This window comes from Cetorhinus maximus, chromosome 7, assembly GCF_964194155.1.
Source record: "Cetorhinus maximus chromosome 7, sCetMax3.hap1.1, whole genome shotgun sequence".
NCBI classification, from domain to species: Eukaryota; Metazoa; Chordata; class Chondrichthyes; order Lamniformes; family Cetorhinidae; genus Cetorhinus; species Cetorhinus maximus.
The window spans coordinates 104163704-104186167 of NC_135885.1; the positions used below are offsets into that span (position 1 = coordinate 104163704).

Sequence of the window (22464 nt, forward strand, 5' to 3'; positions counted from 1 at the left end):
TGGAAAATTGCACAGGTGTGTCCTGTACACAAAAAGCAGGACAAATTCAACCTGGCCAATTACCGCCCCATCAGTCAGCTCTTGATCATCAGTAAAGTGATGGAATGGGTCATCAACAGTGCTGTCAAGCGTCATTTGCTTAGCAATAACCTGCTCACTGACGCTCAGTTTGGGTTCCTCCAGGGTCACTCAGCTCCTGACCTCATTACAGCCTTGGTTCAAACATGGACAAAAGAGCTGAACTCCAGAGGTGAGGTCAGAATGTCTATCCTTGATCTCAAGGTCGCATTTGACTGAGTGTGGCATCAAGGAGCCCAAGGAAAACTGGAGTCAATGGGAATCAGGGGAAAATTCTCTGCTGGCTGGGGTTATACCTAGCACAAAGGAATATGGTTGTGGTTGTTGGAGGTCAATCGTCTCCGTTTAAGGACACCACTGCAGGAGTACCTCAAGGTGGTGTTCTAGGCCCAACCATCTTCAGCTGCTTCATCAATGACCTTCAATCCATCAGAAGGTCAGAAGTGGGGATGTTCACTGATGATTGCACAATGTTCAGCACCATTCACGACTCCTCAGATACTGAAGCAGTCCATGTCCAAATGCAGCAAGACCTGGACAATATTCAGGCTTGGGCTGACAAGCAGCAAGTAACATTCGCACCACACAAGTGCCAGGCAATGGCCATTTCCGACAAGAGAGAATCTAACCATTGCCTCTTGACATTCAATGGCATTACCATCACTGAATCCTCCACTATCAACATCCTGGGGGTTATCATTGACCAGAAACTGAACTGGATTACCATATAAATATTGTGGCTATAAGAGCAGGTCAGAGGCTAGGAATCCTGTGGCGAATAACTCACCTCCTGACTCCCCAAAGCCTGCCCACCATCCACAAGGCACAAGTCAGGAGCGTGATGGAATATGCCCCACTTGCCTGGATAAGTGCAGCTCCAACAACACTCGAGAAGTTTGACACCATCCAGGACAAAGCAGCCTGCTTGATTGGCACCCCTTCCACAAACATTCACTCCCTCCATCACAGACAAACAGAAAGTGTGTGTACCAAGATGCACTGCAGAAACTCACCAAGGCTCCTTAGGCAGCACTTTCCAAACCCATGACCACTACCATCTAGAAAGACAAGGGCAGCAGATAGATGGGAACACCACTACCTGGAAGTTCCCCTCTAAGTCTCTCACCATCATGACTTGGAAATATATTGCCATTCCTTCACTGTCGCTGGGTCAAAATCCTGGAACTCCCTTCTTAACAGCACTGTGGGTGTACTACACCACATGGACTGCCGCGGTTCAAGAGGGCAGCTCACCACCACCTTCTCAAGGGCAATGAGGGATGGACAATAAATGTTGGCCTCGCCAGCGACGCCCACATCCCGTAACTGAATAAGAAAATCATGTATATACAAGGCATTTATTTTTGAAATGTTAGTGTACTTAAGTAACATAATGGAGTTACATATCTTTTCAAATCTCTTGCTAAATTTAGCCCTCAGAAATTTTGAGACGCCCGCATCCCGTAACTGAATAAGAAAATCATGTATATACAAGGCATTTATCTTTGGAACAAAAACAGAATTACCTGGAAAAACTCAGCAGGTCTGGCAGTATCGGTGGAGAAGAAAAGAGTTGACGTTTCGAGTCCTCATGACCCTTCAGCAGAAATGAGTGAAGTTAGGAGAGGGGCGAAATATGAGCTGGTTTAAGGTCCGGGTGGAGGGGGGAGTGGTTGTAGGGACAAGCAAGCAGTGATAGGAGCAGATGTTCAACACTCCACCCTGCTCTCTTGCCCTTCCGGGCTAAATATTGAATTCAACAACTTTAGATCTTAAACTCTCTCCCCCATCCCCACCCCCATTTCCATTTCTTCCCCCTCCCTTTTGTTTTTTCCAATAATTTATATAGATTTTTCTTTTCCCACCTATTTCCATTATTTTTAAATCTATAACTATAATACTGTCAGTCTTTCCACCCCACCCCCACTAGAGCTGTACTTTGAGTGTCCTGCCATCCATTCTTAATTAGCACATTCTCTTAGATAACATCACCACCTTTAACACCTCCCTGTTCCTTTGTCTGTAACATCTTTTGATTATCTGCTCCTATCACTGCTTGCTTGTCCCTACAACCACCCCCCCCCCCACCACCTTCCCTGACCTTAAACCAGCTTATATTTCACCCCTCTCCTAACTTCACTCAGTTCTGCTGAAGGGTCATGAGGACTCAAAACGTCAACTCTTTTCTTCTCCGCCGATGCTGCCAGACCTGCTGAGTTTTTCCAGGTAATTCTGTTTTTGTTTTGGATTTCCAGCATCCACAGTAGTTTTTTGTATTTATTTTTGAAATGTTGGTGTACTTAAGTAACATAATGGAGTTGCATGTCTTTTCAAATCTCTTGCTAAATTTAGCCCCCAGAAATTTTGACATCCTGGATTGTGATGGCTTATCATGTTGTAGCATTTATTTGAAGTGTACTCTTATGATTTTTAAAATGGCCTTTCATCAAATTATGCAGCAGGAAATTTTCAGTTTAAATTATCATTTGGATGTATTTTTGGTTTTGCACTTATTCTGATTTTGCTCACTTGAAAATACACATTTGCCACTTCATGCTGGTAATATAAGAAAAGGAAGCTGATGCAAAAGCAAAATTCTTTGTGAATAACCCACAAAGCTTTCAGTATGCTCGCTAATAATAGTGAGCTAGGTGCTTTGCTGAGTATTGGATATAAATATATCGGCTTCATTTTTTAGCGTCCTGCAGCTTTTGAGTGCTCTTAACAAAATTTACCAGCTTTCACTTTATCTTGTTCTCAATCTTTCAAAGGATAATTGTGTAACAAGCATTGAAGTTGATGAGCTGTCTGATTCACCCGTGTCTTTCACTTTCTTTTAGAACGGATATACGTGAAAGGTCAGTGCCTCTGAAAGAAACCACAATGGAAAAGACATGGAAGTCATGGACATATGCCAGGAGATGGCTGATTGCCTTGGTCTCATGGTCCTGGAGCTTATGTCGAATTTCCTTGCTAGCTTTGATTTTAACCTTTCACCTATATGGAGGGATCCTTTTGCTTCTCTTGATACTTGCATCAGTAGCAGGTATATTATACAAATTCCAAGATGTGCTCCTCTACTTTCCAGAGCAACCACCCTCCTCACGTTTGTACATTCCTGTGCCTACTGGGATCCCATATGAAAACCTCTTTGTTAAAACCAAGGATGGAGTCCGACTCAATTTGATTCTGTTGAGGTACACTGGAGATAATGCGCCATATTCACCAACCATAATTTATTTTCATGGGAATGCAGGTAATATTGGTCACAGGATACAAAATGCTCTGTTGATGATGGTCAATCTGAAAGTCAATGTATTACTTGTAGATTATAGAGGTTACGGAAGGAGTGAAGGGGAACCGAGTGAAAAAGGCCTTTACTTGGATTCGGAGGCTGTACTAGACTATGTGATGACTAGACCAGATCTTGATAAAACAAAAATAATTTTATTTGGCCGCTCCTTGGGTGGAGCGGTGGCTATTCACCTGGCCTCAGAGAATCCACATCGGATTTTTGCAATAGTTGTTGAGAACACATTCCTCAGTATCCCACACATGGCCAGCACTTTGTTCTCCTTCTTTCCCATGAGATATCTTCCACTCTGGTGCTACAAGAACAAATTTCTGTCTTATAACAAAATTGCACAGTGCAGAATGCCTTCTCTTTTTATTTCTGGATTGTCAGACCAGTTAATTCCACCAGTCATGATGAAACAACTGTGCGAACTGTCGACATCACGGACTAAAAGACTAGTCATATTTCCAGATGGAACTCACAATGACACTTGGCAGTGCCAGGGCTATTTTGCTGCTCTTGAACAATTCATCAAAGAGTTATTAAAAAACAGTTCACATGAGGAAATAAAAACCACATCTAATGTAACAATAATATAGCTTTTTCTTCTGTACCTGATGTAACTTTTAAATCTGTAAGTAAGCAAAAGGTGATTGTTAACTTGGAAAGTCCTTATTTGCTACTTTATCACCAATTGTTGAACATTTTTACCTGTTTCCATGCATGAGAAAAGTATACTGATATTTCATAAAGAGCTTTGTTGACCTGATCAGCCAAGCTGTTCAATACTGTAAAATAAAATGATTTTCTTTTGTGTGCACTATATGTAACTAACTGTTAATTTAACAATTTTCCCTTCTGAATCCACATTTTATTTAAACTCTGTGTATGAGTTAAATTTTGAAACAAAGTCCCATTACATATGTCAGAATTGTCTGTACAGCACATATGATGTAGCTTTCAGTTTTAGAAAATAATTGCACATGGACCACAAGCTGTTAAGTTTAGTAGGTCAGTTTGTTTTGATTGTTCATAGAAGTATTGCATTTCAGGGCATTACTTTGCTGAAATAAAAATTATGCACCATTAGAAAATCTTGAAAATATTGCAGAATGATTATGCATTTTGAAATGTTACCTTTCCTGAACTATTTCACTGACTTTTACCTGATGAATGAATGTTTGAGCTTTATTCTGGGTCCGGTGCTCTATTCCTTATTAAAATCTGTCATCTGGAGCTGTTGTTAAATATGATTACTAGTTTGAAAGTCAATTTCTCTTGAAATTTTGAAGGGGCTAAATTGTTGCAGATTCTTGAGGAACCTAATTGACAGACTTCTGATCCATTTTAAAAAGCAAAAGGTGTGAGAAACAAGATTATACATAAATTGTAATTCTATTACCAAAAGCCATTTTCTGTGTATTAGTTATTGTAAGGTTTATCCCACTGTGTTAATACTTAGATGCAGTTTAGTTAATGTGGTTTTAAGCCATGCTTTTCAGCTTTTGAATTTAATCTAACATTTACAAAGTGTTGCTTTTTTACTTGTTCCCCTGATTCCATAAATTTGCTGTCTTTCATCACCTAGTTCTGCCTAACTTGCTATTCCAAAATTTTACAAAGGCCAAAATGGGCTTCATTACATCGAACCAAAGTACTAAGTACTGTACTATTTTTATACGTTAAAGAAAGGCTTCATTGAAACTCTCAACCAGCTAAGGTATTAAATACAGAAACTCTTTTAAAAACTATTATTTCACACAACAGATTCTAATATAGTATTAAATAGCCATATCACATATTCTAAATATATTACATCTGGAGATTTAAACAAAGAAGTCTTTCTTCTATTTTGCCTACTAATTCCAGTAAAATGAAGCCCACTCATGCAGAAATATTGTAAGCTATTGAGTTTCTTGTAAGAGAAAAAGCAGTAGAGTGAGAATATCTGCCACAGCTTTGATAATACATGACAATTGTATTTTAAGGGTTGAGTTTCTTGATAATGCTTTTATCAGATAAATGCTTTGAGCATTACCTGTGTCCTACTCTGGGTAAGATACTTTAAGTCAAGTACATAATACAAAGCATATGTAATGATAAAATTTTCTGATGAGGGAAATGATGATTTGGAATGTGCTTTTGGTGCCATCTAATGACAGTGACAAAAACAAGGCACAGCTTTATATTCATTTTTGTTGGAATAAATATGTTTAAAGTGTGCATAAGATTTTTTTTTACATCTATATCAGTGCAACTGACGGCCATCAACTTCTGAATGATTGGAAGTAGAATCCTTGAGATGCAGCATCTTTATTGTGGATTAGAAGTTTAACCTGCATTATGCAATAATGTCCTTCAACTCCTGATCAGTTTCACAACAATAGTATTGTGGTCATTGAAGAGAAGTGATTTAATGCCACTTCACCTATTTATAATGGCTATTCCCATTGAAAATTAGTTGGTACCTTAAATCACACATTTACCCACATTACCAGGGGCATTGCTAAACATAAATGTGATTTCTTATAAATATATGAAATGCAGGATGCAAAACACAGATTTCACATTGAAAACTTCAGAATATAGTTTTGCAAATTTTTTTTTTTGTTCAAATAGATATTTGTCTCAACTGATGCTCAATCCTTTGGATGCTCTGTTGCAGATTTATCAGGCATATCCCTCTTTGTCTCAGTTCTGCCAAAAGATTTGATTGAAAATACATTTCTCCATTCTTAAAAGTGCACAAAACATTGTTGATCATGGCAATAACATGTTCAGCATGGTGTGGAACTGAAACAGATTATTTGTGAAGTTTAGCAAAGCTTGGTACTTCTGCTTTTACATGTCTAATTCTTGATACAGTAAGTCTAAGTGTTCTAAGATCTTCTGATCCTGTACATTCATGAAATAAACTTTTTTTGCCTTTGCATTTTAGTCTTACATGATTGTATTTTTTTTGGAGCAGTTTTATCACTACCGTGATCTTGATTATTAAACCAGCTTTGGTCATCAAGATGTAAAAAAAAAAATCCAAATCTTGAATTTTATGCAGAGAAAAGCCATAAGGGTGATTCAGAGTGTCAAAGGATTGAGTTATGAGAAGATTGCAAAGTGTCGGGCTCTTTGATCACATGTAACTAATGTAAAGAAGTTTAGTGTGGAGCAATGCTGAAAAGTAAACCTTGATTGTAGATTGGTAGACAAGGTGTTCGCGGTTAGACCAGTGAAAGGCAACTTTAGGACAGAAAGTCAAAGTCTTAATAATTTTTCTATGAGCGCTTGGGATTAACCTCCAAGTAAAATATTACAGGGAGAAGCCTTGGAATTATTTAAAATCAGCTGGGGATGCTTCAATAAGAAGGTTAATTTTTTTTTTACTTGATGAATGAGGAAAGATGGTTCTTCCTCGCAATATTTATCGTATTGTTCTTACTTCAAATTAAATAGAATGCACTCTTCATGTTGAGTTTTGTCATTGTGTACTGATCAGAGCTGAAAACTACTTTTGTTTGACAGAAGTGTGCTTGTATATACATAGTAATACAGGATATTCTACAAATATCTATTAGGCATTATGAAAAAGGACAAGGACTATTCGATGTATATAGTATATATATAGTGGTTTATTGATAAGGTGTTCGCCTGACACACCTGTAATACATGGATGCGAGTAATTGAATCGTTACTAGGAAGGTTACAAGTTAAATCTGTGGGAGGAGGCAATTCCAAGAACCAACAAATCAATCATTTTAATAAGATTTTCTAATGTAAACAGCTTGTCAGGATTATTGGCAGCTCTGCACCATATCTCAGTATATTGATGATCTTTTAACGTAACTTTTTTCCTATGTATTTTACATAGTACCGGAACCAAAGAATGCCCAAGTTCTTTCTCCGAAAAATAGTCCTTTTTAAAGTCAGTTTGTTCCTGGTATCGTAACTAAGCCAACCACTTGCAAAGCAATCACAAAACCTTTTTTCCTACTATAGGAAAACTATAGGAAAAATGTAGGACCTATTTCCTGGAACTTTAAATTTGTGAACAGCAACAGGAAGCAGGAATCGAAATAGCTGTCCAGTCAAGGAAAATAGTCCTAAAATTAGGGTGATGTGTCGTTATTCCCATCCCAACTTTGTCCTTGAAATTGGAATTATGTGAGTCTGACCATTAGGTTCATAGCTAGCAATCTGATGTTCCCGAGCAGGATTTTATCATGCAAGACTACAACCAGCCAACAGAATTTGTATATGGCATCACAGTTTATCTGCAATAAAAGTATTTTCCCTGCCTAAAAGAAAAGCAAAACAAAACAGCATAGAGACAGTGTCCAACTCATAACCAGTGATTCAAGCACTAAGAATAACATCAATAATGGTGATGGAGCTGAAAAAAAATCTATCTCTATCTATCTTCATTGCTAACATTGGATTCAGTTCTTTACTCCTGGCAGGAACCAAGGGACGAAGTTTCCTCTTGTCCCTAAGATGGCACAACTTTTGTCCATCTTGCATCTCCTACTCCAACTGATTTTTCTTGGTCATTTTGTCAGGCTACTAGTATTATTTCACTCATTGACAAGTTGCTTGCCTTAATTAGGAACAATGTGTAGCATAGCTAAGGTGGATTTAAAGATTTTCTATCAAATGTTTTCAAAAATTTCTCTTTGCACTAGTCCTTTAAAGTTTAAATCTTGTCATTTTAGCAATGCTGAACACTAGTGCTGGAAATGTTGTTGCACAAGTGACAAGAAATGTGAATTTTCCTATCATTTGGATCTCATTCTGTGCTCATATTTGGGCAGATGCATGGTCGATATCACTGCCATCAGAAAGTCGTAGAAGTGGCAATGGAATAGCATTCGCACAATTTTCTTTCCCTATTCTGCAGTTTAACTGGGAGCTGGTGTAACAGTGGAAAACATTATCCCATATTCTTAACCACTTTCTGCAGACAACTGGTCCAGTTCATCTTCAATAAGAGAACATGTGTTTTTGGCACGACTATATTAAAATGGAAAAATTGTCAAATTCTCAGCAAGTGACAGGGAATGGCATAATTTTCTACATCTGATAAAGCCACACAAATTCCAAATGACTTGAGTACAAAGTAGAGGAACCAGAGCCCTGATCAGACAATACTAAAAGATTTCTGAAATTAGGGAGTGCAGAGTAACCTGTTTTCAGCAAACTTAGTAAAGTACAACAATATACTTACGCAAGCTAAGGTGAGCATGGAAGATAGCTTAGAAACTTCCTCTATACACCTTGCTTCCCAAAAGCAAAATCAACTTTTTAAAAAACACATATGTGACAGAAAACATAGTGTCAATCCTTCTGACATCATTACAGCTTGCTAACCAATACATTGCTGCCTTCAACACAAGATGTATGGCCCTTGCACCTAGACACAAACCATTACGTTGCTGATCTCCCATAATTTCAATTCTCTGAGCAGACGTTTCAAGTGACTGTGCAATTAGAACTAGAATGACCTTTAAGGACCTGATAAAGCCACAAATTGTAATAAGTTGCCCACAAATTTTAAAATACTTCCATGAACCAAACCCTGTACTGACATTTTTTTGATCACCTTGACTGGATGCAAGAGCTCTTCCAGATTTCAAGTCAGCCACTCACATTTATGTACGTCAAAAACCCTAATACTTACAGGTTGTATAATAACTGCTATAATCTCTAAGACGGTACTTTTAATACACAAGTGTATCTACCAAAACCAAATTGACTTCACATAAGAAAGCTTCTGGGGTGCCCCTGTTGAACAGAGCACATCAATATAACAGCTCATGCATACTTGTCCTGGCACAATTGCTGCATGTAGGAAACAATTTAACCCAATACTTTGATGAAAGGCCACAGACCAGAAATGTAAACTCTGTCTTTCCACAGAAGCTGTCACACCTGCAGGGAATTTCCAGTATGTTCTGTTTTTATTTTAAATCAACATTTGCTTTGCTGGAATAAATGGGCTTTGGTGATAAGTTCAGCGAACAGATCAAAATCCCCTACTTTACCACTCTCAAGAAGTAATAGCTATTTTATCTCTGCCTCATTTCTTCATAGATTATCCAGTCAAGGATATATGTTGAAACCGTTATAAGAGCAACCCCACTGTATACAGGCTGGGAAGTGGAGTTGAGTCGATCAATCACCTGACACAGATGATAATTTGTGTCACTAACCTACCTCCAGTATTTTTCTCTCCAGCTCAAAATCATCAAAAAGAAGGGCATAGCTCTTACCAGGACACACTGAAAGACAAGAAAGGCAATCACTTTGTAAGGATCGAAGTCAGTTTTTTTCAAAAGAAAGGATTGAGAGGTGCTTGAGTGAGAAGCAGCCAGAAAATCTTTTCTTTTGGTACTTACGTTGTTTTAAAAATATATATCTTTAGTTATGTTGTATCTGAAGGGGAGGAGTCCTTCAAAGGAGGCGGAGTCTGCTCATTAAGTTTAGTATTTGGAACTTGGTTTCTCTACACAGTGACCAATCATGCTAGCACAATGTTTAGTTTTAGTTTCAGAGCATGATGTGTTATATATCCTAACATAATGCTATAGTTTGGGGAAAAAAATCACAAAGTACAGCTCATGCTAACAGGAAATAAGATGCACAATTAACAATCTTGTTCTGGATGGATTATTGTACTAGTATATCTGAAAAGTGTACTTTGGGATGAAAATGAGAATGTTACAACAAAGAGAAGGTTTCAATGCACAACCTAGATGTTTGATTTACTCAGCCTTCATCCTCACTTTAGCAGCTGTTCTGTCAGCTTATGTTGCTGTACATCATGTTCTTGTGATGAAAGCAGAAATCTCATCCATGAGACAGGAATTGGAGACATACAAGTTTCAACGAGACCACATGGAAGCATTGACAAAGGACCTGTCAACCAACTGGAGCAGTTCAGTAAATCAGGTACTCTGCTAGCAATTAAATTCATTAGAATGGCGGTTGCTTTTTAAAAATTATTTTCCAGCAGTTGCAGAATGCTGAACTTTCTTTTTAAATAACTTTTTAAAACAATCAGGTTAGTGAATTCCTTGGGAAAGGACAGCACCGTATGGAGAAATCGAGAGAAGAAAGAGCAAAATTCAGAGGAAAAAGGTCGCTTCTTGAACAAGGTTTGTGTTTGCCTGTGAAATAGAGCTTTTGATTTCTTTGGATTATATATAAAAGTTTTCATTACGCATACTTTATGTTGTAATGCATTACTGCCGAAAAGCTTAGGGGAATAAATCAGTTCTAAAGGTTACTTGTTTACTTATGTCTTTTTAAGCTTTACTGATTTGCAACCTTAGCATCACATTATAACATTAATGTCAGAACTTGGCCCAACTCAGTCCCCAGTGTTCTGAGACCACTTGAGTGGTCACTTACCCCTTGGATTTGACATGGAGTGTACACTGTCAAGTTTTAGTTTTAAGAAGTCCTTAAGATTCTCCTGAGCAATTGAAGTTAATTATATATTTGGAGTGTGTGAATACTCCTGCCAGCGCTTTCAAAACATTTGAATTGTGATTGTCTGGCAGACAGCAGAACACTGACCGAATCAGAGTGCAAGGTGCTGCTTATCTGGAACTGATAGTGCCACTATTGGCGTCAGACTGGCACTTGCAGTATAAATGTATCATTACAGTCAAAAAAGTATATAACTAGTAGTCTGAAACTTTCTATAAAGTTTTAAAATGCGGGAAATAGCCCATGCAGTAAATTAAATAAATTGGCTTATAGATCTAAAGGTTATTTACTTTAAAAAATAAAGCTACACAGTAGATGCTCAGCTTGTTTCACAAGTCAGAAAGATGTTATAACTCAAATCATAGATGACATAGTGAAATATTCTGTTTAGTGAGAATTTTTTGAAAAATTGTTGGAATTTTTTTACAAGCAGATGACGTTTAATGCTCCCTTTTGTTGGATTTAAGGTATTTTCCCCTCACTATGATTCAACAAAGTTTTGAAAATCCCCTTGGGAAGTGAGGTAATTTTGATTTGCGATACTTATTTTGGAGTTCTAGAATTACTCTTACAGCACTATAGCAATTCAAAAAAATGTACATTAACCATTCTTTATTTCCAACACTCGAAAAAATCCATGTCAAAGACTGAAAAACAAATTCCTGTTATCAACATGATAAGGTTTAATTATTTCAGAAGTGTCATTTCAAAAAATGAATAACATAGTTTATTAAAACCCCTGTTGATAGGATTGTTATCCCTCTCAGATTAGCTTATTTCACTTGAAAGGAACAAGACAATTTTCCGTTCTGCCAAACATGTCTAATGCATTAAATGCTCCAAAACATTTTGGCTTAATAGAAAATTGATTTCTTTTTCTCTCTGATAAAGTTTCAGTGTTATTAGCAATTTTAGAAGTTTTAGAGCTGTACTAATCTCACATGATTTATCTATGGTGCCTTGCAAGTAGCATTGCTATTTATACAGTTTGTAGAATCCTTGGTGTTTGTTTTAGCTTCTTAATGTTTCAAATACAGCCTATTACTGATATTTTAATTTCTTGCAATTAAAGAAATTGAATTATCAAATGGTTTAAGCAATGTAAACAACACAGAAATTAAAACTGAATTATCAAATAATTTCAATGAAGAAATTTTAAGTTAAGAAGACACTTTTTGTTCATTCATGGAATGTGTGCACCACTGGCAAGGCCAGTATTTATTACCCATGTCTAATTGCACTTAAGAAGGTGCTGATTAGATACCTCCTTGAACAGCTGGCAATCTCTAATGCAGTCAGATTTAGTTCTTGAATTAATGCATATCTGCTTTGATGCAAGTCAGATGCAATAATTAATCAATGACTAGCAAATAGACTCGCAGTTAACTTGAAACCATGTCGCAACTTTAAAAAAATTATTTATTCTTTCATGGGATGTGGGTGTCGCTGGCTGGCCAGCATTTGTTGCCCATCCCTAATTGTCCCTGAGAAGGTGAGCCACCTACTTGACTCACGCAGTTCATCTGGTGTAGGTACACTCACAGTGCTGTTAGGAAGGGACTGCTAGGCTTTTGACCCAGTGACAATGAAGGAATGGCAATATAGTTCCAAGTCAGGATGGTTTGTAGTTTGGAGGGGACTTGCAGGTGGTAGTGTTTCCATGCATCTGCCACCCTTGTCCTTCTAGGTGGTAGAAATCACAGGTTTGAAAGATGCCTTGAAAGAAGGAGCCTTGTTGAGTTGCTGCAGTGCATCTTGTAGATGGTGCACATTGTTGCCACTATGAGTCAGTGGTGGAGGGAATGAATGTTTAAGGTGGCGGATGGGGTGCCAATCAAGCAGAATGCTTTGTCCTAGATGGCGTTGAGCGTCTTCAGTATTGTTAAATCTGCACTCATCCAGGCAAATGAGAGTATACTATCACACTCGTGACCTTGCCTTGCACCTTGTAGATAGCAGACTGGCTTTGGGAAGTCAGGGGGTGAATTTCTCCCCGCAGAATTCCCAGTCTCTGACCTGCTCTTGTGGCCACTGTCATTACAGGCTTGAAACAGGAGCTTGACAGCACTACCAGTGGCTCAGAGCACGATAGCACCACACAGCACTCTGTTTCTCTCTCACCATCATTTGCAAGTACCATTATAACTATACAACAATCAGAGAATGCAGCTAGTATGCATGATGAAGTTGTATCAGGTGAGCCACACTGCACATGTGAGGAGCAGCTGAAACTTATGCATTAGTCACCTGTTTAATAATGGCATGATTTGCACTGTTCAACTATTTGCATATGGGGAGGTGATGGTATGGTGGTATTGTCACTGGATTAGTAATCTCCAGTGTCCAGTGTCACTGGACTAGGTAATGCTCCCCAGGTTCGAATCCCGCCATGGCAGATAGTGGAATTTGAATTCAATAAAAATCATTAATCTAATTAGTCTATTGATGACCATGAAACCATTGCTGATTGTTGTAAAAACCCATCAGGTTCACTAAAGGGAAGGAAATCTGCCGTCCTTACCTGGTCTGGTCTACCTGTGACTCCAGACCAGACCCACACCAATGTGATTGACTCTTAAATGCCCTCTGAAATGGCCTAACAAACCACTCAGTTCTATAAAACTGCTACAAAGTCACAAAAAGGAATGAAACCTGACGGACCATCTGACATCGACCTAGGCACCAGAAATGACGATGGCAAATTCGGCCCTGTCAATACTGCAAAGTCCCCCTTTCCAACATCTGGGGGCTAGTGCCAAAATTGAGAGAGCTGTCTCACAGACTAGTCAAGCAACAACCTGACATAGCCATCCTCACGGAATCATATCTTACAGTACTACATCTAACATCTTACAGCCCAGATAATGTTCCAGACACCACCATCACCATCCCTGTGTATGTCCTGCCCCACCAGCAGAACAGACCCAGCAGAGGTGGCATCACAGTGATATACAGTCGGGAGGAAGTTGCCCTGGAAGTCCTCAACATTGACTCCGGACCCCATGAAGTCTCGTGGCATCAGGTCAAACGGGAAAGGAAACTTCCTGCTGATTACCGCATACCACCCTCCCTTAGCTGATGAATCAGTGCTCATCCACGTTTAACACCACTTGGAGGAAGCACTGAGGGGTGGCAAGGGTGCAGAATATACTCTGGATGGGGACTTCAATGTCCATCACCAAGAGTGGCTTGGTAGCACCACAACTGACCGAGCTGGCTAAGTCCTAAAGGACATAGCTGCTGGAATGGGTCTGTGGCAGGTGGTGAGGGAACCAACAAGAGGGAAAAACATACTTGACCTCATCCTCACCAACCTGCCTGCCGCAGATGCATCTGTCCATGACAGTATCGGCAGGAGTGACCACCGCACAGTCGTTGTGGAGATGAAGTCCCACCTTCACATTGAGGATACCCTCCATCGTGTTGTGTGGCACTACCACCATGCTAAATGATATAGATTTTGAACAGATCTATCAACTCAACAGCAGCAGCAGAATTGTACTTGAATACAATCTGTAACCTTATGGCCCGGCATAACCCCCAACTCTACCATTCCCATCAAGCCAGGGGATCAACCCTGGTTCAATGAAGAGTGCAAGAGGGCATGCCAGGAGCAGCACCAGGCATACCTAAAAATGAGGTGTCAATCTGATGAAGCTATAACACAGTACTACTTGCATGCCAAACAGCATAAGCAGTAAGTGATAGACAGAGCTATGTGATCCCACAACCAATGGATCAGATCTAAGCTGTCCTGACCTGCCACATCCAGTCGTGAATGGTGTTGGACAACTAAACAACTCACTGGAGGAGGAGGCTCCACAAATATCCCCATCCTCAATGATGGGGGAGCCCAGCACATCAGTGCAAAAGATAAGGCTGAAGCATTTGCATTCAGTCAGAAATGCCGAGTAGATGATCCCTCTTGGCCTTCCTCAGCATCACAGATGCCAGTCTCCAGCTAATTCGATTCAGTCCACATGATATCAAGAAATGGCTGAAGGCGCTGGATACTGCAAAAGCTACGGGTCTTGACAGTATTCCAGCAATAGCATTCAAGACTTGTGCTCCAGAACTTGCTGCGCCTCTAGCCAAGCTGTTTGAGTACAGCCCAGCTATGTGGAAAATTGCCCATGTATGCCCTGTACACAAAGCAGGACGAATCCAACCCAGCTAATTACCGCCTCATCAGTAAACTCTCGATCATCAGTAAAGTAATAGAAGGGTTGCTATCAAGTGGCACTTGCTTAGCAATAACCTGCTCACTGACACCCAGTTTGGGTTCCGCCAGGGCCACTTAGCTTTTGACCTCATTACAGCCTTGGTTCAAACATGGACAAAAGAGCTGAATTCCCGAGGTGAGGTGAAAGTCACTTGACATCAAGGCAGCATTTGACCAAGTGTGGCATCAAGGGGCCCTAACAGGATTGGAGTCAATGGGAATCAGGGAAAACGCTCCACTGGTTGGAGTCATACCTAGCACAAAGGAAGATGGTTGTGCCTGTAGGAGGTCAATCATCACAGCTCCAGGACATCACTGCAGAAGTTCCTCAGGGTAGTGTTCTTGGCCCAACCATCTTCAGCTGCTTCATCAATGACCTTCCTTCCATCATAAGGTCAGAAGTGAGGATATTTGCTGATGGTTGCACAATGTTCCGCACCATTCACAGCTCCTCAGATGCTGAAGCTGTCCATGTCCAAATGCAGCAAGACCTGGACAACATCCAGGCTTGGGCTGACAAGTGGTAAATAACATTCGAGCCACACAAGTGCCAGGGAACGATCATCTCCAACAAGAGAGAATCTAACTATCGCCCCTTGACATTAAATGGCATTACTGTCACTGAATCCTCCACTATCAACATCCTGGGGGGTTACCATTGACCAGAAACGGAACTGGACTAGCCATATAAATACTGTGGCTACAAGAACAGGTCAGAGGTTAGGAATCCTGCGACGAGTAACTCCCTCCACCACTGATGCACAGTAGCAGCAGTGTACCATCTACAAGATACATTGCAGGAATTCACCAAGGCTCATAAGAAAGCACCTTCCAAACCCACCACCACTACCATCTAGAAGGACAAAGGCAGAACACATATGGGAACACCACCACCTGGAAGTTCCCCTCCAAGCCACTTATCATCTTGACTTGGAAGTATATCGCCGTTCCTTCACTGTTCCTGGGTCAAAATCCTGGAACTCCCTTCTTAACAATACTGGAAGGTGTACCTACAATATGACTGCAGCAGTTGAAGAAGGCAGCTTGCCACCAACATCTCAAGGGCAATTAGGGATGGCCAATAAATGCTGACCCAGCCAGCGCAGCCCACATCCCATGAATGAAATTTTTAAAAAATGAGTAATTGTTCATTACAATGAAGATTGCATGCACAATTTATTAGCACATCTATGCAAACTGATATGTTATTTCACCTTCAGAGCATTTGTTAATAGTGTCAGCTGTGGCTCAGCTGGTAACATACTCACTTCTGAATTATAAGGTTTCGGGTTCAAGTCCCACTACAGGGCTTGAGCACAAAAATCAAGGCTGATGTTCCAGTGCAATACTGAGGGAGCGTTGTACTTTGGAGGTGCTGCCTTTCAGATGAGATGTTAAACTGAGGTGCTGCTTGGGTAGATGTAAAAGATCCCATGGCACTGCTTTGAAGAAAAACAATGGAGTTATTCCTGTTGTCCTGGCCAATATTTTTGTCGCCCAGTCAGTTTCACAAAAATCAGATTATATGGTAATTATCACATAGCTGTTTGTAGCAATTTGCTGAGCCCAAATTAACTGCCACATTTCCTACAACAAGTAACGCTTCAAAAATTACTTCATTGGCTGTAAAGCACTTTGAGCTCTCTGATGGTTGTGAAAAGTACTATATAAATACAAGTCTTTTTTTTCTTTCAATAGAACCAGAAACTTGGTCCTGTGCTTGAAGGCGTGTATATTCAATAATAATCAGCAGAAGTAATGACCCGATAGTTATGGGGAGGAAGGTGTGGTGTATAGTTCCTCCCTAATTAAATGGAGCAGCTCATTATCATTTTTTATTCAGTTCCTTGCCTGGCAGACGACCAGTTTGACAGACTGGTGGGCTGCTACACAAAAAAGCCAATGGTAGAAGGCCATAACTGGGGACCTTTGGCGACAGTCCACTGACAATTTCCTCATGTCAGTTTTGAGTCTGTTGTAAACTGATCGCCATAATTAAGCAATAACTCTGTCATGAATATATCATACAATTAGCAGGATGGTAGGAAGTAAGCTAGATGAATTGTGGCCTTTTGTTGAACAATTCCTATGTTCATAATCCATTGTATGGGCTTAATGTCTACCATACTACACATGAAGACTTAAATCGTACATTGTTCTAGACCACTGTTTATTCCTTATTGTACTAAAATATCAGAACATTTTTATGACAGCAAGTGCCGGTAATGATTCTGCTGTAACCATTTTCATTTCTTCTGGACCTATCTTTTGTTTCTTGGCTTGTTCCATTACCACTCCCTTTTGACTTGCACCATCATACCTTTTGTAATTTAATCTCTCCTGCCTTCCACCTTGCTACAGACCCTCTGTTTTGTTATTTTCTCCCCTCCCCTCTTTTCCTGCCGAGCTGTTCGGTTTGTTTGCGTTTGTTGACTGCTCAGTGTGTGTGATTAGTTAAGCCTGGATGTGGTCATTTAAAAAAGAAACTAAACTGTAGACAAACAGCAGGAAGCATGAGAGCATGAAATATATCACCGTTCCTTCACTGTTGCTGGGTCAAAATCCTAGAACTCCCTTCCTAACAACACTGCAGGTGTACCTACACCACATGGACTGCAGCGGTTCAAGAAGGCAGCTCACCACCACCTTCTCAAGGACAGCTAGGGATGGGCAATAAAAATAACATTTTAAAGCATTGAAGAAAACTCCTGTTACAGATTTGGTACCTGACGTGTGATCTCTGCATTTCACCAAGCCATGAAACACAGCACCAGCCTTTGCACACCTTTCTTCAGTTCTAATGAAAGGCCATTGACCTGGGGAATTAACTCTGTTTCCCTCTTCACAGGTGTTGCTTGACATGATAAGTATTTCTAGCAGTTTTTTTCCAACAAAATGTTTTACGAAGAATAGCTTTACAATTCCTCTTATGTTGCTTTTTGGCTAGATGTATCCGTTACACGTTTTTGAGTACAAATATAAATTGTTCCTCATTTTCAGTAATAACATTTCCTTACAATATTAAATATTTAGATTGTGCTATGTATTCAGATTGTGTTTTTTTTTAATTGTTTCTGAGGCAGTCACCTCACTAAAAGATTGTGTTTTGAAAGATTTACATACAAAAACCCAAACTGAAATTACCCTAATTTCTAAAAATGTTTTTAGTTATCACTCCTTTTTAATTAGTGAATGGCATGGAAGGAGTGGGAGAGTTTGTTTTGGAGCCAGTGCCCTTGGTTTGTTGAGGCTAAAGGATTCAGGTTGCATGCTTGTTTTGTGGTGACTGAGTTAGTACAGAGACAGAGAACATCAGGAGATCATTGTTGGAATAAACACATGCTGTTTATTTACAAACTAAACTCTGCAGCTGCACTTGTGTGCTCACAACTCAAGACTCTGCCTTCACTCGTCAGTGACTAACTCAATACTCTCCTACATAGAGGTAGCCTGTGCTACTCTGCTATTGGATATTAAGATCATGTGACCTTACATTGCAATTCTTGTCTTCAAGGTATATTACATATCAGATTACTATATCCTTCCCCCTTTAGTGAAAAATACATTTTACAATTTTTCAATATATCAAGTTATTTACACGGATCAATTATTTACAAAGTCAGTCTCTCTGGGGGTTTCCTTATGCCTATAGAACACCTCAACGCTACAGCTTCTGAAGTTTGTTTGTAATCTCCCTTACTGTAATCGTCTGAGCATCTGGTTCTACAGCAGGTACCGGTAAATTTGTTTCTTTGACTCTTTCAGGTACAGTTGACCCTTTAAATACTTTTGTACTTGGTTGAGTTCTTTCAACAGGAAATGTTGATTCTGTCTCGAGCACTAGTGGAACCACTTCTGGAAATTTGGTTTCCCTCTTCGTATGTGATCCACAAGTCTTCTTACTATTCGATCTCTGACTTTCACGTGGTAGGAAAGAGGTCCTGTTACGGCATTTATTTCATCGAACAACCGTGCTGGTCCTTCTCTAATATTTTTCACAAATACCTTCTCTCCTACGTTAAATATTCTGTCCCGACTGTGACGATCGTGCCCCATTTTCTGACTTTCCTGCTTTCTTCCTTCCTCCTCCCCGCGCCTCCCCCCGCCCACACACCCACCCAAGTTTGGCATGATTAGGCTCGGTCTCGACCAGAGACGGCGCTTCATCAACAATTCCGCAGGTGTGACACCTGCTGTTGAAAGAGGGGTGGTTCTACAATGGAAAAGAAATCACGCTAATTTAGTTGCTAATAAATCTCCAGATAACTTCTTCATATCAGATTTGAATGTCTGAACTGCTCTCTTGGCGAGTCCGTTTGAAGAGGGTGGTATGGAGATATTTTCACATGAACAATACCGTTGAGGCTTGTAAATCGGTTAAATTCAGCACTTGTGAATACTGTTCCATGAACTGATACTCGCACTTCAGGTAATCTATTTATACCGAAACTTTGTTGTAGCTTGTCTGTCATCGCTGAAGATGTGGGTGATCTCACTTCGTATACATCCATCCATTTTGAATGAACATCTATGATAAGGAGAAACGTTCCCATAAAAGGCTCCACATAATCAATGTGTACTCGTACCACGGCCTTCCTGGCCATTCTCAGGGGTGTAACGGAGCTGTTGCAGGTCATTTTTGCACTTGTTGATACTACATACAACTTCTCATTAAGTTTTCTATTTCTCCACCCATTCCCGGTCACCACATATAGCTATGCCTTCATTTTGGAAGTTCCGGAATGTGCTCTATGAAGTTCAGATAACAATGGCTTTTTGTCTTTTTGGAGGAACAATCACTCGAACTCCCCACAATAAAATATCTTCTTGACTGGTTATCTTGTATCTTCTCTGGAAATACAGTTTCATTTGATCAGATTCTTGTGTTTGTGACCAACCATAATGAACCTGACTTCTCACTTTGGATAAGACTGGGTTTTGGTTTGTCCAATCTTTAATTTGTTTAGCACATATCGGTGATGAATTCAGGAAGTTCAATAACAAGATGTATTCCTGAGGAATTGGAACATCCTCATCTTTTACTTGCAAGAGTAAATGACTGAGTGCATCAGAGTTTGCAATTTGACTTCTGGGTTTGTGAATAAAAGTATACTCATACGCTGCTAAGATTAATGTCCATCTTTGTGCTCTTGTTGACGCTATAGGAGGTATAGCCATGTCTTCACTGAATAGCCTTAATAATGGCTTGTGGTCCAGATGACCATGTACATATTGATGAAACCTTTTAACACCGAAAATGATTGCCAAGCCTTTTTTTTCAATTTGTGAGTACTTTTTCTCTGCAGTACTAAGTGTTCTCAACACATATCCTATAGATCCTTCTGATCCATCATCCATTTGATGGGAAAGCACTGCTCCCACTCCATAAGGTGATGTGTCACATGTTAATGTCAACTCTTTCTTTGGATCAATATGTACAAGAAGTGTAGAAGATTATAGTAACTTTTTCACTTTTATAAAGCTTCTTCTTGTGGTATTTGCCATGACCATCTCTGGCTTTTTTTGAGCAAGTAATACAGTGGTGCCAGTTCTGTGGACAAATTAGGTAAGAAAAGTCCACAGTAATTGATCATCCCCAAGAATGATTTCAGTTTGGATGTATTCTTTGTCGTGGGGACTCCTTTAATAGCTTTCACTTTTTCTTCAACTGGATGTCGGCCTTGTAAATCTATCTTGTGACCTAGGTAAGTTACCTCTTTTGCCTGGAATGTGCACTTTTCCTTTTTCAATCTCACTCCAACCTGCAAAAAACGTTTCAGAACTTCTTCCAAGTTCATCAAATGTTCCTTTTCAGTGAGTCCAGTCACAAGAACATCATCATAATAAGCTAGAACATGGGGCAATTCCTGTAGTAAACTTTCCATGGTTCTTTGGAACATGGCGCAAGCAGAAGATAATGGCGCACTGGTACAATCCCTTATGTGTATTTATGGTGACAAACTTCGGGGATGCCTCCTCTAATTCCAATTGCTGGTAAGCATGACTCATACACTTTGTGTAGGCCTTTCCACCTGCCAGTTTAGTGTATAAACCTTCAATTTTAGGAATGGGGTGTCTATCCAATTTTGCCACTTTATTAACTGTTAATTTATAGTCCCCACATATTCAAAAGCTTCAGTCAGGTTTGAGAACAGGTACAATTGGAGCTGCCCATTCTGAAAATTGTACTGGTTCTATCACATTGAGTTTTTCTAACCTGCCCGGTTCGGCGTCTACCTTATCCCGCATTGCATAATGTACTGGTCTTGCCTTCATGATTCTTGGTGTTGCCTCTGGATTTACATGAATTTTTTACTTGTAGCCCTTCAATTTTTTCAATTTCTTCCTTGAAAATTGAGGCATATTTTTGTTGTAGCTGTAATAACCCCATTAGTTCTCAGTTGGAAGATTTCAGTCCATTCCAATTAAATTTGTCTCAGCCAGTTTCGTCCAAGGAGGCTAGGTCCCTCGCCTGCTACTACCATCAAGGGTAATCTCACTGTTTGACCTTCATGGTTTACTGTGAATTTACATATGCCCTTGACCTGTATGTCTTCTCCTGTGTAAGTTTTTAATTTTTCATCAGTTCCTTCTAAATTCAACTTACATTTTCCATGATTCAGGTATTTGAACGTATGCTCACCAATCACTGTAATGGCTGCTCCGGTATCCACTTCCATTCTCAGAGGCTTCTCATTCACTGTCATGGTTACATAGATAGGCTCCGTTCTTCCTACCTTTAAATTATACAAAGAATAGATATCAGCATCTATTACGTCAGACTTTTCAACACTATTTATCTCATTGAGTTTTTGCTTTTGTCTGAAAGTCTGCCTAATTTTTTCTTTACAATGGCCAGAAATTTACCCTTGGCGTGCGGGCGCGCACCCGACACACCGGAACATAAAATGACACAAGATGACGTTGGGCGTGCGTCCTGAAGTCACCGTGCACCACCGCAATATTTTGCAAGGCGGGCACGTGATGAAAATGGAGGTGCGCCTGCCGTTAATTAACGGGCCAGTTAAGGTCCTTGAGGCACCAATTGTCTGTGATTTTATGTAGCCTGTGCGATTTTCAGTGCGTCGCACGGGTGCAACGGGCAGGCGGGTAGGCTACATTTTCAAAAACCTCATCCACGGGTGAGATAAGAGGGATGAGTGGGTTTGCTAATGTGAGTTGTCTGTACTTTAGCTGATAAATTGCTGCTGCTTGCTTGTGTGAACAGGACAATTTCATTTCACTTCAGAGCTGCTTCGACAGAAATAAGAGGCTTCAGTTCAGGACTCCAGAGGAGTCATGCCACTTGGGGCCTTCCAGGTATGAGACAGCCTTCCCCTGCCCAGGGAATGGGGATTGTGGTCTCCGTTGGAGGCACCTTCTC

General features: G+C 40.0%; 2 protein-coding genes across 2 annotated transcripts in view; both read left to right on the plus strand.

Annotated features, from left to right (window-relative positions):
• Positions 1-6305, plus strand: part of abhd13 (abhydrolase domain containing 13) — a 43783-nt gene extending 37478 nt beyond the window's left edge. Inside the window, exon 2 of the mRNA XM_078545893.1 lies at positions 2919-6305. Coding sequence (XP_078402019.1) covers positions 2962-3972 — 1011 coding nt within the window. The 5' untranslated portion in view covers positions 2919-2961 and the 3' untranslated portion in view covers positions 3973-6305. The remainder of the gene's footprint in view (positions 1-2918) is intronic.
• A 3583-nt stretch (positions 6306-9888) lies between these two features.
• The window catches only part of LOC144682497 (uncharacterized), a 34537-nt gene continuing 21961 nt past the window's right edge, over positions 9889-22464 (plus strand). Inside the window, exons 1-2 of the mRNA XM_078544890.1 lie at positions 9889-10315; positions 10428-10521. Of these exons, the coding sequence (XP_078401016.1) occupies positions 10070-10315; positions 10428-10521 (340 nt within the window). The 5' untranslated portion in view covers positions 9889-10069. The remainder of the gene's footprint in view (positions 10316-10427; positions 10522-22464) is intronic.